Source organism: Rutidosis leptorrhynchoides, chromosome 3 (assembly GCF_046630445.1).
Source record: "Rutidosis leptorrhynchoides isolate AG116_Rl617_1_P2 chromosome 3, CSIRO_AGI_Rlap_v1, whole genome shotgun sequence".
Classification (NCBI taxonomy): Eukaryota; Viridiplantae; Streptophyta; class Magnoliopsida; order Asterales; family Asteraceae; genus Rutidosis; species Rutidosis leptorrhynchoides.
Window position 1 is genome coordinate 225,589,914 of NC_092335.1, and position 18,569 is coordinate 225,608,482.

At 32.7% G+C, this 18,569-nt stretch overlaps 1 protein-coding gene across 1 annotated transcript in view; it reads left to right on the forward strand.

Moving 5' to 3' along the window:
* Window positions 1-14,121, forward strand: part of LOC139900846 (uncharacterized) — a 46,296-nt gene extending 32,175 nt beyond the window's left edge. Inside the window, exon 5 of the mRNA XM_071883597.1 lies at window positions 13,865-14,121. Coding sequence (XP_071739698.1) covers window positions 13,865-14,121 — 257 coding nt within the window. The remainder of the gene's footprint in view (window positions 1-13,864) is intronic.
* The last annotated feature ends 4,448 nt before the right edge of the window (window positions 14,122-18,569 follow it).

Sequence of the window (18,569 nt, forward strand, 5' to 3'; positions counted from 1 at the left end):
CCTCATTTGCATGAAATCAGACTATAATTATAAATTCATGAGGGTGATTAGTGTAGAAAAGTGATTGAAAATACCCAATTTGTAATTTCAAAGCTCGTTGAATGATAGATGGCACGCCTCATCGTCATTCCTTTTTGTTTTATCACACATGTTTTTCTTCAAAAATGGTTGCTTTTCTGAACTGTTTGCTAATATTTGAAAATGCGTCTTTTACCCTTACTTATTATGCATTTTTATTAACGAGTTATGCACTAACCCGAACCCCTAATTTAACGTTAAGTGGGGTTAGACTTCCCCACACTTAGCTGATGACATGTAAAGTCGGTAGAATAAGTTCCACAAATTAGAATAGTGAGCCAGTTATTTACATCTCGGGTGGTGTATAATATATCAATGGGTTTAAAGTTTAGACTCTCCCGATCGTCACTACTTAATTCTTTTTTAAGTGTAGCTTTTAGTAAATGGATATGTCTTTTTTCTGGTTCTTGGTCAAATGGATCAATATACACCGACATATATATTATAGGGTGGACAATTCCTAACATTTCCTTCCTTTTATTCTCGGGATCAAAGTTTTCACCTCTATTACCCAATTGGGTGAAATCTGAGGTGTCATTATCTATTACAGCTCGTAGTTCATCTTCGATAGATGACTCATCTATTGAGAATATTGGGTTGGAAGGTTGTGGAATGGTGAATTTCGGGATCGAAGTAGATTCTTCTTCATTAACGGTACTTATCGGTCCTACTATTTTAGTCTCGGGGGTAAAATTTTCAACGTTATCGTTTTTCCAAGAGTACCAATTTGTCACCCTTACTTCTTCTTCATTCATAGATGGATCGATGATTTCGTCGGTAGAGGCTAATGTGTCGATATGTTGTGAAATTGGTAAAACTGAATAAAAAGTATCATCGGGATAGTTGGTGATTTCGGAGCTCTCGAATTCATCAAAATTCGATGATATGAGATTTTCTTGCACATGACTCCTCAGATCAACAGGTGTGTAATCTGATAGAGTTTCAGCTTGCCTATTTACAAACTCTCCCATTTGTTCATTTTGAGCATCAAGTTCTTCGAGTTTGATTTTCATATTGTCTAATAAATTTTCAGACACGTAATTTTCCGCGTCTACTGGTTGTTGAGTTTGGAAATATTCTTAGGAATAATCCCAATTTGAATTGTATTCTTCATAATCATTCCATTCAGGTTCCGTGGGTACGTAATTTTCCATAGGAACGTAATAATAACATTCCCAAGTTGAGTGATAATCTCCACAGATTTCACAACCAGTTATTGTTTCGTCATTCATTGACCGAACGAATTATCATCAACACCCGTTTGAGAGTATTGATTTAATTGATTTTGGATATCAAAAAGAGTTTCCATAGCCTTGTTTTCAAAATTTTCCATTTTATTGCGATGGCCAAATTTTAGATACAATATGGTGCATTTACTAATTATCCTATTAGTTATAAAAATAGAAAAACTTATATAAGTTGTCCAATTAATAGACTTTTCTGCTTTTGCCCACGTTTCGAATAGCCAATAGATGCAGCAGGGAGTCAGAACCCTTTAAATCGGAAGCTCACAACTCAGCCACTAACAAATCCAACTATTACTACGAAGCAGAAAATTGTCAACGTCCATTAATTTAACCACTTAAATAATTTTTCTTTCTGTTTGAGATATTAGATAAGAAATAGAGAAAATTTCTAAGTCTTAATAACTAAAGCGTCGAGAAATAAGAAAGAAAAAGATCGCGTCGGAAAAGGTCGAAAAATAAAAATGTCTAAAAATAATAGGCGTCGAAAAATAAAAATAAGAAAGTAGCACGTCGAAACTTAAAAAGGAATTAAAAACTAAGAATTAAAAGTTGCGTCTAAAAATATTAAAGCTTAAAAGAAAAACTATATCCCAAATGGTAATAACTTAAAAAGGTACTAAAATATAAAAAACGGCGACGCAAAATTTTAAAGCACCTAAATCTTAGTCTAAAGAAAAAGCACTTAAGGGATTTTACGGCAAAGCCTAAGAATCTATACATATAAAATAACTACGGAAAAACTAATTTCAAAACTAATTGCGAACGAAAAATATACAAAATATTACAATTACACTAAATAAAAGGATACAAATTATAAAAAGTGATAAAATTACTTATTTTTATAAAAAAAAAAATATTATTTTTATATTTTTATTTTTATATTTTATAAAAGTATTAATTTTTTATATATTAAAACTAAATATAATTAATTATAACTAATTAATTTAAAAACTTAAACTAAATAATAATAATAATAAAGTAATTAGGGTTAAATAATAATAATAATTAATAATACCCCGTAATTAATACTTTTTAGGGTTTCTTTGTGGCCTGACAGGGCGGCTCCGCGAGTCGTGGAGTTTTAAGCCTGCAAACTCCGCGAGTCGTGGAGTTTGAAAAACGTTTTTTTTTTAAATTTTATATTGTTTTTCTAAAAATATATATAAATATATTTATACAAAAATAAATTAAAAATATAGCGTTTCGCCGATTTCCCCGGCAGCGGCGCCAAAAACTTGATGTCGTAGCGTGGGGGTACGAAATAGTTTATATTTTTACTAGGAAATACTATTAAATATGCTACAATTTTACACAAGTTTTAATTATTTATTTACAAATGGGATATACCTAAACCTTGCTACAATACTATAGGCAGTGTACCTAATCATAGAGTAGTATAGTTTTTAGTAAGTCCGGTTCGTTCCACAGGGAGCAGGCTTATTTCACACTATATTTTAAACAATTATATTCGTACAAAATATATTATATTAATAATATATAAAAGGGGGTTTTACCGTTTAATGACCGGTTTGTCGATTTTATATTTTAAGCGAAGCGTAAATTAAATGACGATATTTAACTAACAATATAAAATAAATAACAATAATTAAAATGACAATAAATAAAAGTACGAGGAAAAATGAAATAAAATATATTATGCTTATTTAAACTTCCGTAATCATGATGTTTGACGTGTTGATTTTAGTTTTATACCCATGGGTTAATTGTCCTTTGTCCTGGATTATTTAATATGTCCGTCTGGTTTTTGTCCATAACAGTCCATCGGTCATAAATTTAAAGTGCGAGTGTCCTCGTCAAATTATCCTTATACCCGAAGTTAAATATTCTAACTAATTGGGGACTTAAACTGTAACAAGGTTTTAATACTTTGTTTAATAATTACACCAGGATATCGACTGCGTGTAACCCAAGGTTTTAATACTTTGTTATCAATTATGCCAAGTGTCCTTGTACATAATTTCACCCCTGTTTTAATAATTCCATAGACTGTTAATCCATTCCCGTATCCGGTTAAATGAACGATTATTCGTACATATAAATATCCCGCCCATCGTGTCCGATCGAGTGTATGTGGTTATTTATAGGTACGTCCAATTGTAAATCTTTATATTAAAATTAACAAACTATCATTTAGTTAAACAAATATAAAGCCCATTAATAGCCCATAGTCTAATTTCCACAAGTATCGTTCTTTTGTCCAAACCCCATTTATGGTACAAAGCCCAATTACCCCGTCTTTAATATTTAGTCCAACATCATGATTACTTTGGCTCAAATAAGCATAATAATAACTTAAGTACGAGACATTAATTTAAAAAGGAGAACATAACTTACATTGAGTATTTATCGCGTAGTGTTACATGGACAGAATTTCGACTTCAAAAACCCGTAAAAATAACTTTTACATAACCCGAACTAATCTAATATAAAACTACCCTATACTATATATATATATATATATATATTATATATATATATTTATTTATTTATTACAGAGTATTATTATTATTATTATTTATTATATATAAACTCGGCAGAATGCATGGCCTTTTATAGGCGTTTTGATTTCTGACAGCTCCGCGAGTCGTGGAGTTTTTGGCCTTCAAACTCCGCGAGTCGTGGAGTTTGAAAATCCAGCTCAGGATCCTTTGTCTCATAGCTTGTCGACATGATTATATATATATTTATAATATATAAATAATTTATATAATTATTTATATATTATATTTTATTCTTATGCATAGTTGACTCATAATTTTTGGTCCATTGCATCGGGCGTTGATAGTTGACTCATGTCCTTGTTCCGGATTTTCGAACGACTTTGCGTACAATTTAATATCTTGTACTTTGCGTTTTGTAACTTGTACTCTTGTATTTTTAGACGTTTTTCATCAATAAATTGAACCTTTTGAATTGTATCTTGAACATTTGAGCTTTTTGGACGTTTGTGCCTTCAAATCTTCATTTTCGCCTTTTGTCTTCGCACTTATTTATTTAAACAATTACAATGAAAATATAATACAATTACATATGAAAACCTATTATTTAGGAGGGATATTGCTATGAAATATATGTTCCTTTTTAGCCTTATCAGTACCGTTAATGAAGAAGAATCTACTTCGATTTCGAAATTCATCATTCCTCAACCTTCCAACCCAATATTCTCAATAGACGAGTCATCCATCGAAGATGAACTACGAGCTGTAATAGATATTGACACCTCGAATTTCACCCAATTTTGTAATAAAGGTGAAACCTTTGATCCTGAGAATGAACGGAAGGAAATATTAGGAATTGTCCACCCTATAGTATGTATGTCGGTGTATAACGATCCATTTGACCAAGAACCAGAAAAGAGACATATCCATTTACTAAAAGCTACACTTAAAAAAGAATTAAGTAGTGACAATCGGGTGATTCTAAACTTTAAACCCATTGATATATTATACACCACCCGAGATGTAAATAACTGGCTCACTATTTTAATTCGTGGAACTTATTCTACCGACTTCAAATGTCGTCAGCTAAGTGTGGGGAAGTCTAACCCCACTTAACGTTAAATTAGGGGTTCGGGTTAGTGCATAACTCGTTAATAAAAATGCATGATGATTTAGGGTAAAGACGTATTTTCAAATATTAGATAACAGTTCAGAAAAGCAACCGTTTTTGAAGAAAAACATGTGTGATAAAACAAGAAGAAATGAACGATGAGGCGCGCCATCTATCATTCGACGAGCTTTGTAATTACAAATTGGGTATTTTTAATCACCCTCATGAATTTATAAATATAGTCTGATTTCATGCAAATGAGGGCATTGCATGATCTCATGTGTGGGGAAGGGTTATAAATTCTCTCGGGTTTATACTTGTCTTATTTTCTAAATATTGTGAAAATTTTAAAAAATTTCAACTAAATGAATTCAAAATCATGTTTATACATATTTATGAACAATAAAACTAGGTGATAATACCGAAATTATTGTTACCTCGGAAAGGACATAAATTGAGAAACAATATAAAACACATGAATTCATTTAAAATGAAATAAAGGAGAATAAAAAGGCAAAGAAAAAGCCAAGTGTGGGGAGAATGTACCAAGTTATTCAATTAAAAAACTATCTATCACATGTTTCTGTAAAGTTATTGCAGGTACTTCTATTTTGGACTAAATTGACTGTTTTACCCGCAATATTATAATAAAGATAAAAGAAAAGATGGATCTACACGATGAATCAATTCCATCATTAAAAGGAAGTAAAGTCTTTCGAAAAAGACACGCGCTTCTTGATTTAGGTCAAGAAGTTGTCGTCCAGACCAGCTGTAGGTTGACGAAAAATCTAGAAAAGTCATCTCTAAAATCAGCAGGAAATCCACGGACCTCAGCATCAAACAGGGTTGCCAAGTGGTCAGATTTATCCTAACCATGAGAAGGATTTATCTCGTACAATGGGGGGGCACCGTGCAAATTAGCTTGATAAGACTAATGAATCAGATCTCAAGAAAGGATAATCTCCTTAAAGATTAAAAATTAGCTATTATGCCTGATATTACTCAATCCTTGAGATTGACCTTAAAGATTGAGAATTCAAACTCATGGAATTCGATGATATCTAAACTCGAGCTTAAACGAGAAAATATTTTGATCAAAATTACAAACCGATTTGTTTTCTAAAAATCCATTTTCAATGCGTTCATTACCATTGAAAGTAAAATCCTGAGAATTCACCTGGAATTCATTAGGTCATCTGAACCAAATCGGGTGTCAACCGTAAGAACGGTGGTTGCATAGCATGGTCGAAGACAGGACCTTGTGCCAGACCGAAAAATCATTGGATGATCTTTACTATTGCTCCTACAAAGGATAGTAATAGCATCCGACACGTTTTTGGACCATAATCAAATGCATGTCATTAGACATTACCTTAACAGTTGCTTGTTCATCGCTTTCCTTTACAACCGGATGGTAGTTTGCTGAAAGGTAATATACAGGACAAGTAAACTGGACGTGTTGCTTTCCTAAATACAAGGTTAGCAAGTGGGTAATACAAAACCGCAAGTGTTGAGCTAAAATTTTCAAATTTAAAACCCACAAAACCCACAAAAATATTTTGCAAACACTGGTGAAGGGTTATTCCGGAAAACTTATCTAGGGTAAAAGCTAGATTGAATTTTCAAAAGATCAAATGTTTTCATAAAGATCCAATTTTCTTAAAGGATCTAAATTTTTAATAGTCATATGTGACTGTAAACCACACCGTTACTATCATTGTTTATACCGCCGTATCAAAATCACTGATGTATAAAGTGTGAAGAATAAAGAAGTGATTCGTGTGATTTAATTTCAAGTTCTGTATTGCTTGAGGACAAACAACGTTCAAGTGTGGGGATATTTGATAGTGCTCCAAATGAACATATATTTAGTAGCAATATCCTTCCAATATGTAAAGTTTTCAGTTGCAATTGTTCTATTTTCAAGTAATATTCGTTTAATTAAATAAGTGCGAAGACAAAAGGCGAAAATGAAGATTCGAAGACAAAACCGTCCAAAAAGCTCAAATGTACAAGATACAATCCAAGTGGTTCAATTTATTGATAAGAAACGTCTAATAATGACAAGAGTACAAGTTGCGGAACGCAAAGTACAAGATATTAAATTATACGAAAGGACGTTCGAAAATCCGGAACCGGGACCTGAGCCAACTATCAATGCCCAATGCAACGGACTAAAAATTATGAGTCAACTATGCACAAGAATATAATATAATATTTAAATAATTATATAAATTATTTATATATTATATATATTTAAATAAAACGTCGACAAGCAAATGGCCAAAAATTGATGAGCTGGCCCTGGGAACTCCGCACTCGCGGAGCTGTGAAGGCTTAAACCTCCGCACTCGCGGAGCACAAAAATCAGAAATGTCTTATAAATGCAACGAGCTTCTGCCGAGTTCAAAAGACCAAAAATAATAATAATAATAATCCTCTGTAATAATAATAATATATATATATATATATATATATATATATATATATATATATAGTATAGTGTAGTTTTATATTAGATTAGTTTTGGGTTATGCAAAGGTTATTTTACGGGTTTTAAAGTCGGAGCTCTGTCCGTGTAACACTACGCGATAAATAATCAATGTAAGCTATGTTCTCCTTTTTAAATTAATGTCTCGTAGCTAAGTTATTATTATGCTTATTTAAAACGAAGTAATCATGATGTTGGGCTAAAATACTAAAATTGGGTAATTGAGCTTTGTATCATAATTGGGGTTTGGACAAAAGAACGACACTTGTGGAAATTAGACTATGGGCTATTAATGGGCTTTATATTTGTTTAACTAAATGATAATTTGTTAATTTTAATATAAAGATTTACAATTGGACGTACTTATAAATTACCATATACACTCGATCGGACACGATGGGCGGGATATTTATATGTACGAATAATCGTTCATTTAACCGAACACGGGAATGGATTAATAGTCTATGGACTTATTAAAACATGGGTGAAATTATGTACAAGGACACTTGGCGTAATTGTTAACAAAGTATTAAACCTTGGGTTACACGCAGTCGATATCCTGGTGTGATTATTAAACAAAGTATTAAGACCTTGTTACAGTTTAAGTCCCCAATTAGTTGGAATATTTGACTTCGAATATAAGGATAATTTGACGAGGACACTCGCACTTTATATTTATGACTGATGGACTGTTATGGACAAAAACCAGATGGACATATTAAATAATCCAGGACAAAGAACAGTTAACCCATGGGAATAAACTAAAATCAACACGTCAAACATCATGATTACGGAAGTTTAAATAAGAATAATATATTTTATTTCATATTTCCTCGTACTTTTATTTATTTTCATTTTAATTATTGTTATTTATTTTATATTGTTAGTTAAATATCGTTATTTACTTTACGCTTCGCTTAAAATATAAAATCGACAAACCGGTCATTAAACGGTAAACCTCCCTTTTATATATTATTATATATAATTATATATATTTTGTACAAATATAGTTAATTAAAATATAGTGTGAAATAAGCCAGCTCCCTGTGGAACGAACCGGACTTACTAAAAACTATACTACACTACGATTAGGTACACTGCCTATAGTGTTGTAGCAAGGTTTAGGTATATCCCATTCTATAAATAAATAAATATCTTGTGTAAAATTGTATCATATTTAATAGTATTTCTTAGTAAAATATAAGCTATTTCATATACGCCTCGCAAGACATCATGACGGTATGAACAATGATAGTAACGATGTGGTTTACAGTCCCACATGACTATAAAAATTTAGATCCGTTAGGAAATTGGATCTTTATGAAAACATTTGATCTTTTAAAAATTCAATCTAACTTTTATCCTAGATAAGTTTTTCGGAATAAGCCTTCACCGGTGTTTGCAATTTTTTTGTGTGTGTGGGTTTCATGGGTTTCAGATTTGAAAATTTTAGCTCAAAACTTATGGTTTTGTGTCACCCACTTGCTAACCTTGTATTGGGAAAGCAACACGTCCAGTATACTTGCTCCGTATATTACCTTTTGGTAGACTACCGTCCGGTTATAAAGGAAAGTGTTGAACAAGCAACTGTTAAGGCAATGTCCCGTGACATGCAGATAATTATGGTCTATATCGTGTCGGATGCAATTACTATCCTTTGTAGGAGCAATAGTAAAGATCACCCTATAGTTTTTTCAGTCTGGCACAAGGTCCTGTCTTCGACCATGCTATGCAACCACCGTTCTTACGATTAACACCCAATTTGGTTCAGGTGACCTAAAGAATTCCGAGTGAATTCCTAGGATTTTACGTTTAATGGTAATGAACGCATTGAAAATAGGGTTTTCAGAAAACAAATCGGTTTTAATTTGATCAAAATATTTTCTCGTTCAAGCTCGAGTTTAGATATCATTGAATTCCATGAGTTTGAATTCTCAATCTTTAAGTTCAATCCCAAGGATTGAGTAATATCAGGCTTAAAAGCTGATTTTTGATCTTTAAGGAGATTATCTTTTCTGGGGATCTGATTCATTAGTCTTATAAGCTAATTTTCACGGTGCCCCCCATTGTACGAGATAGATCCTCTCATGGTTAGGATAAGTCTGACCACTTGACGACCCTGTTTGATGCTGAGGTCCGTGGATTTTCAGCTGATTTTCGAGAAAACTTTTCAAGGTTTTTCGTAGACTCTACAACTGGTCTGGAAGACAACTTCCTGACCTAAATCAAGAAGCGCGTATCTTTTTCTCGGAAGACTTTACTTCCTTTTAAATTCCATTTATATTACAATAAACTGGGTAAAACTGATTAATATCGTCCAAAACAAAAGTATCTACAATTATTTATACAAAAATATGTCATATATGTTCTAAATAACTTGGTAAATTTTCCTCACACTTGACTTTTATTTTTCCTTTATTTGCCTTTTTATTCTCCTCTATTCCATTTTAAATGAATTCAAGCATTTTGGGTTGTTTCTCAATTTATGTCCTTTACGAGGTAACAATAATTTCGGTGTTAACACCTAGTTTTATCGTTCATAAATATGTATAAACATGATTTTGAATTCATTTATTTGAAAATTTTTAAATTTTTTTTACTAGAAGTGGGTAGTCAGTATATAAGACTAGGGCTGTTCTTTATTATCAGAGAGCACTAGATTCTAATACAACTACTGCGTTACTAGTATTTTTGATGGTAACCAAGTGTTTAAATTAAAATTTTAAAAATCCGAAAGAATTTAAACTCTTCCCACACTTAAGATCTTGCAATGCCCTCATTTGCAAGAAATCAGTAACAATTTAAATTATTGAGGGTGATTAGCGTAGAAAAATGATTAAATTTTACCAAAGTTTCCAAACATATTGGCGTTTGTTTTAAAAGCAAAGATTTTTGGGTTTTTTAAATGTTTTTGGCATACTTTAAATTAATAGATTAAAAATAATGATAATAAAATTTCTCGTCCCGCTCTCGGGTAAAGCAATTTCGGTTCAATGACCTAGTCTTGAACTCACGACGAATTTTAAATATCAAAATTTTAATTTAATGAAATAAAGTAAATTTTTATTTTTAAATTCACACCAAACTTAAATTTAAAATGCATAAAATTAAAAATTTCATACAAATATCATTAATATTTTTATAAATTAATTTTACAAACTTTATATTGAAAATATTAATTTTTTAAAATATATAAAAAACTTAAATATATTGATTTAAAAAGATTTACAATAATAATTTAATATTTATATATTAATTTTAAAAATATGGTAAAAATCAAATTAAAAATCTTTTTGGTCTTTTATCCTACTTTAATCAATCAAATATTATCAAAAATATACGCCCCTCTTTTGGGTAAAGTAATTTTGGCTATATTACCTAGTTTTACTCCTGACGAATTTCTGAAATATTTTGGATTGATTGATTAAAGATATTTATACCTTAAGAATAAACGGTAAATTTCGCAGTGATGTAATAAATTTTTGTATGATATCAATAATTTTGGTTTCGCATACCTAATTTTATTGAATATCAATTTAATACTTTATAGTGAACGATTCAACGTTTATTATCAAAAGGTTAAAAGCAATAAAATTAAATAAAAACTGTACATATTTACCTATGAGAAAGAATTCTCAGAGACCTGCTTTAGCCGACTCATAGGAGAGTCGTATGATTTGGTTTTCCATAGCTACATAAGCGTAACCTCGATTCTTCAATAACTTTTCTTCTAAACATATGAATGGTCCTTCTCTGCACAGAGTAACAAATTTAGTATTTGAATATGTTTGATTGTTTGAACATTTACCTTCGTGTGACCATTTTTCGCATTTATGACATCTTTCAAGGTGTCGTGCTCTTCTTTTAGTTGTGGATTTTGATTTTCCTTTACCAAAATGTGTCTTATGATGATCTTTCCTGAGTTCTTTTCTCACTTCGTCCATTTTTTCTCTTATGAATGATACCAGTTCACTCGGAAGTGTGTTATTATTACGTTTAGTAATCATAGCGTGTAGCATTAGACCATGGTTCAGATCAAAGGAATTCTTCATCTCGTAAAACCTAAAAGAAATAAAAATTCAGAATTAAGGGAGAAGACTAGTTCTTTAGGGTCTGCTAGGGAAAGACCATTCGGATTCCATTCTCAAAAACTACACGAAAACAGAAAATCTAACTCTAACAGAAATACATATTACCCTAAAAAGATTCGAATCTTCCCACACTTAGTCAGCTGTGGTGTCGAAATTGTGATTAACGTCATCTTTCAACTTCCATTGGATTATCTATGTAATGTTTAACTCTGTGACCATTTACTTTAAATTCAATCCCATTTGAATTTATTAATTCTACTGTTCCGTATGGGAAAACTCTTTTGACTATAAATGGTCCAGACCATCTTGATTTCAATTTTCCAGGAAATAGCTTGAATCGTGAATTGAAAAGAAGAACTCTGTCTCCTTCTTTAAATTCTTTTGAACTTCTGATTCCTTTATCATGCCATTTTTTCGTTCTTTCTTTATAGATTAACAAATTTTCATATGCTTCATGTCTTAATTCTTCTAATTCGTTTAGTTGACTTAATCGTAGACGTCCAGCTTCATGCAAATTAAGATTACATGTCTTCAAAGCCCAAAATGCTTTATGCTCAATTTCTATTGGAAGATTGCATGCTTTTCCGTAAATGAGTTTAAAAGGTGTGGTTCCAATTGGAGTTTTGTAGGCTGTTCTAAAAGCCCAGAGTGCATCCTCCAATTTTATGGACCATTCCTTCGGATTCGATCCTACGATTTTCTCTAGAATACGTTTTAATGCTCGGTTGGTATTTTCAACTTGTCCACTTGTTTGTGGATGATAAGCGGTTGAGATTTTATGAGTTACTTCATATCTTTTGAGAACTTTCTCAAGTTGATTGTTACAAAAATGAGTACCCCGATCATTTATTAAAGTTTAATAAATGCAAATACTTGCAAAACTAATGTTTACAAAAGTCTTGAAGACTTGTGACTTGAAGTTTGGAAGCTTGTGGTTGTCAATGGATCAAAATTCTGCATTTGCCCTAAAGGAAAATCAAAGACACACCACTAGTACAATGGGACTTTCCTCTTTTAAGCCAAGGTTAACCTCAAAGAATACATCAAAGATAAAAGAGGTAATGTGGGTCTTTTCAGATGTATTTGGTATCTAATTGCAGCCATCCAATAATGGAAAATGACAAGTTAAAGATCTCAAATGGCTACAAATTCAGAATTTAGAGGCCTGCGTGAGGTGAGCCGCAGTCAGGCGGGTTTGAATTTCTCTTGCCTATAAAAGCCACAACTTGGAGCACTTGAAGACTCACCTCTTGCACTTACATTTCCATACATTTACTGATATCATTCAAATATTATTGTAATCTATTTAGAGTGATTCAGGCAAGAGTGATTGTAAACTTATTTGTAAGTTTACTTGTAAATTATCTTCTTAAAGGGATCTAGAAGATAGGTGAGGTTTCACTTAGTGGAAGCATTAGGGTCTTGTGGTAAGAGCATTTGGTGATTGTGAATTCTTCAAAGGGACGTAAGGGTTCATAAGTTGCGGCTTATTGAGGAGTTAGTGTTGTATCCGGACACTCCACCGAGTTTGGAGCATCATAGTGAAACTAACTCTCAATTTGTTAGAATTGAGGAGTGGATTAAGGAAGATTAGTTAACATCTTCCCGAACCACTACAAAACTCCGTGTTTGTTCTCTTATCCCTTATCTTTGCATTTACTTTACTTGTGAACAAATTAATCAAATCACACTATAGTAATCTCAAGCTCTAAATCAAAAAGGTTTTAAAAATCGTACTAAGTAACTATACACCCCCAGTAGTTACTTACAATTGGTGTCAGAGCGGTTATTCTAAACGTGTTGCTAAAATTGTTATTTTTAAGATAAAAATTAATTTGCAAACTTTTGAGTTAAAGATCATGGAACAAAAATTTGAGAACTTGAGCTATAGTGAAGGTTCCTCTATGAAAAGACCTCCACTACTTGAGAGTGAAAGATTTTGCTATTGGAAACAAAGATTTGAAACTTATGTCTTGGAACATCATTACTAAGGGTGATTATGTTCCATTCCAACTTAGTGAGGATAGGAAAACTAGAATAGTTATACCCGAAGATAGTTGGTCCAAAGAAAATAAAACGGATGTAGGAAAAAACTATCAAGTTAAACTAGTCATATTTAATGCTTTTCCTAGAAAAGAATATGAAAGGGTCTTTATGCTTAAGAGTGCAAAGGGACTATGGGATAGTTTAATAGTTACTCATCAAGGAAATGTGCAAGTCATTGAAAATAAAGTTGAACTACTAGTAGCTCAATATGAATAATTTGTTATATCGAATGATGAGAAAATTGATATCGCTTATTCTAGATTTTACAATTTCGATCTGTTCAAGTTTGAAAGCTCTAGGTACTATCTATACGAACAAGTAATATGTTCGGAAATTCTTAGGGGCATTACCCTCAAAATGGAGACCTAAAGTGACGGCAATAGATGCGTCAAAGGACTTGGAAAAATTGTCTCTTGATGAGTTCATTGAAAATCTCAAATTCCATGAGGTCATCCTAGACAAGGATGAAGAAGCGGATAAAGTTAAGAAAGAAAAGAAGTCAATTGCTTTGAAGGCCAAAGCAAGTGAAGAAGGAGAATATGAAGAGGATGAAGATGATATCCTAAATGATGATGAACAACTTGCATTTATTGTTTGATCATTCAATAAATTCTATCGAAGACCTGGGAATCACGTCCGACCCCCAATGGACTCAAAGAAGGCACCTTTTGATTCCAAGAAGAAGTTAGTAAGGAAATGTTTTGGATGTGGTGATCCAAATCATTTAATAAGTGAATGTCCCAAAAGAAAGAACGAGAGGCATTACTTGGAGGTGCATGGGACGATGAAGAGAATGAGACACAAGAAGAAGGAAAGGAAACATGCCTCATGGCCGTTGAAGCACCAAGCTTGGAAAGAGATGATGAAGCTTGCCTATTCGGACAAATCGACAATGAGGTTCTTCCAAATTCTTTTGAGGCATTTCTTGGAGGTGCATGAGATGATGAAGAGAATGAGACACAAGAAGAAGGAAAGGAAACATGCCTCATGGCCGTTGAAGCACCAAGCTTGGAAAGAGATGATGAAGCTTGCCTATTCGGACAAATCGACAATGAGGTTCTTCCAAATTCTTTTGAATTTGATATTAATAATTTCATTAAGCTTTGTGATTTAAGTAGTAGAGTTAGCACTAGTAATACTAACTTAAAAGAAGAAAATTACTCACTTAAGTTAGAAGGGTCTAGGCTAAAGGAAAGAATAACCAACTCACATGAATGTCTTACTTGTGATGATCTAAAGCATGAAAATAAAGCACTTAACAAAACCGTCAAACTACTTGAAAATAAAAGCAAGTTTTCAATATATGATAAAAGTGGAAAAGTGCTAGAAGACATTTTAGGTGCTCAACGGTCAAGCAATAACAAACATATGTTTGGTTTTAAAGAGAGCTCTCTTAAAATAAAATCATAAAAAAAACTTATAGTGTTTGTTAAGTCTCAAAAAAGCTAAACGTCACAGAGGACGTGCGGTAAAAGCACGTCAAGGTCGTGAAGTCGACCGCAGGCCCATCCTCAAAAATTATATCATTTCAAAAGGAAGAAATTAAACAATTCAAGAAGAACTCCTTATAAAGTAAAACAAACCACTCTAGAAATCCTAGGAAGTAAATCTTTGAAACAAGGGCACAACCCAAAAGAAACTACAATGCTAAAGTCGTAAAAAGATGGGTTAGAGTAGGAATTTTTTATGCTAATCATCCCAGACCCAATAAACATTGGGCACTAAAGATATTAATTAACAAAATATAGGTTTGCCTAAATAGCATTGTACAAGAAGAAGATTGGATAATTGATAATGGATGTACAACGCACATGATGGGAAACAAAGACTTCTTCACAAAGTATAAAGAACATAACGGTGGTGACGTAATCTTTGATGGCGATGTATGAGGTAAAATCGTCGGTAAAGGTAACATCACTAACTATAAAATTATTCTTGATGATGTCTTGCATATTAAAAACCTAAGCTTTAATTTGTTAAGTGTTGGTAAAATATGTGATAAAGGTTATAACATGACATTCACTAAATCATCATCACATATAACCAAAGATGGTAAAAATGTTATAAATGAAACTAGGAAAAAGGGCCTTTACACGTGCAAACTAAATGACTTTAAACATTTAGATATTTGTCTTACTTCCAATCATGACACTACCACTTTGTGGCATAGGAGACTTGGGCATGCTAATATGAAACAAATTCACAACATATCTTCTAAAGAAATGGTTAGAGATTTACCCAAGCTAAAATATGAAAGTCATTTTTGTGATGCATGTAAAGTAGGGAAACAAGTCCATGCTAGTCATAAACCTAAAAACTTCATTTCAACTAAAAAAATCTAGAATCCACAATTGACCTTAAACATATTAAGGATCATCCAATAGAACAAGTCATAAGAGATATTAACACTAGAACCACATGAACACAAATCTTTAATCTAGTTGCAAATTGCATTCATCTCCCAAATAGAACCCAAAAACGTCAAGGAAGCTTTATTAGATGAAAGTTGGGTAGAAGCCATGTAAGGGGAATTAAATCAATTCCAAAGGAGTGACGTATGGGATTTGGTTCCCTTACCAAGTGAGCAAAACATCATAGGAACAAAATGGGTATATAGGAACAAACTAGATGAAGATGGGAAGGTTGTAAGAAATAAAGCTATGTTGGTTGCACAAGGGTATAGTCAACAAGAAGGAATCGATTATGATGAAACCTTTGCTCCTGTAGCTAGACTAGAGTCCATTAGAATACTTCTTGCATATGCATGTGCTAAAAACTTAAAACTATATCAAATGGATGTTAAAAGTGAGTTTCTAAATGGTATCATAAATGAAAAAGTATTTGTGTCACAACCTCCGGGCTTTGAAGATTTTGAAAAACCATATCATGTGTTTAAACTTAAGAAAGCCCTATATGGACTCAAACAAGCTCCTAGAGCTTGGTATGAGAGACTTAGAACCTTCCTCATTAATCATGGATATGAAATGGGAAAAACTGATAATACATTATTCTTCAAAAAGCGTGAAAATGATTTAGTTATTGTTCAAATATATGTTGATGATATTGTATTTGTTTCTACTAACGTGTCTCTTAGCAATGAGTTTTCTAAGTTAATGCATTATGAGTTTAAAATGAGCATGATGGGTGAACTCAAGTTCTTTATCAGACTTCAAATTAAGCAACTAGAAGATGGAATGTTCATCAATTAACAAAAATAAATTCATGATATGCTCAAAAAGTTTTGAATGGAAAACTCAAAACCAATGGCCACTCTTATGTCCACAAATATCAAGCTTACTCTTGAAAGAGAAGGAGATTCATTCGATAGCACCAAGTAAAGAGGAATGATTGGATCTCTTTTATACTTGACGGCAAGCCGACCCGATATTATGTATAGCGTGTTCTTATGTGCAAGATTCCAAGATAATCCCAAAATGTCTCACTTGGAAGCGGTCAAACGAATCTTTAGATACTTGAAAGGTACCATGCATCTTGGTCTATGGTATCCAAAGTTCACTGGTGTTGATATTATGTGCTTTGTGGATTTCGGCCATGGAGGATCGTTGATTGATCGAAAGAGCACAAGTGGTGTATGTGCATTTATCGGGCTTGCTTAACATCATAGTTCTCTAAGAAGCAAACATCCGTTGCACTATCTACTACCGAAGCGGAATACGTTGCCACGGGAAGAGCATGTGCACAAGTGCTATGGATGAAACAAACCTTCATCGACTACGGTATCATCTCTTCTGAAATACCTATTTGTTGTGATAATAAGAGTGCTATAGACCTATCTAAGAATCAAACATTACAATCTAGGACTAAACACATAGACATTATACACCACTTTTTACGTGATCATGTCCAAAAGGGTAATATTGTAATCGATAAGGTGGACTCCTTAGAAAATATTACTGATATCTTTACTAAGCCTCTGAAAAAGGAGACCTTCACTCTACTTAGGAATGAGTTGGGAATGATGGAACTTATGCCTTAATGAAATTAATCCCACTGAACCCGTACGGTCGACTGTGGGCTCGACCGCACAATAGCTTACGGTTGTTTTGTCTTTTCCTCACCATTTTTATTATCTAAATCACTTTTTCACCAACCCCACTCCTTCTTTAAACCTCAATCACTAGATTCCAGATTTGACTGTCTCCCTTCTCTCCAACATCTAGTGGTCCTCAAAGGTAAGCATCCAAACTTTTTAACCTTGCTTACTTTCAAAATTTCTCATGAGATCCTTTACTATTTGCATAATCTCACATGAGAATATTTTTGGTGTTTTTCATACTAATAGGAAAACTTGTTTTGATGCATAACTTATCAAGTGTGTAAAAGCTTCCTTGCAAAGATTTTAACTAATAGAGTGCCATGTAGGAACTCTCTCTTGCATAAATCATAAAAGTTGCTTTTTTTATACCACTCATGCACATACAAATGTTTGACCAAGCTCTTGTGATAAATGTCAATCTCATGATACTTATTAAACTTTGTCAAACATAAATTGAAATGATGAAACTTGTCTATCTTTTCAAAATGGCATAACTTATTCGCTTTCAAAAATGCGTCTGGACAAGAATTAATCGACACATGTTTAGCATATAAGTTTTCAAAACCATGTTGCAAACATGACCTTCTTGTTAAAATGTTCACGTTCCTAGGAAATGACCAATACACGAAGACAGTGTGCGGCATATCACCAACAAAAAATGGAAACTCGAACCCTTCTTGAAGAAAGAGTTGTTCACTATGATGAATTTCCAAACCTTCAAACAACATTTACTCAAAAAGAAGTTTCTCTTTCTTAAATCTAGATGAGGTCATCTATCCACCCCTTATACGAGAGTTTTATGCCAACTTCGAACTTGTCAACCTAAATCAAGTCAAATTTCAACTTGATAATAAGATTCAGACTTGACCTCTCTCGCCCTTTGCTACGGTTATGAGGATTCCCTTCCAAGGTCGTAACTTCTACACTCCTCGAACGGATCTAAGATCTTTGCACCTAACATACCCAACACAAGAGTTACTATCCACCAT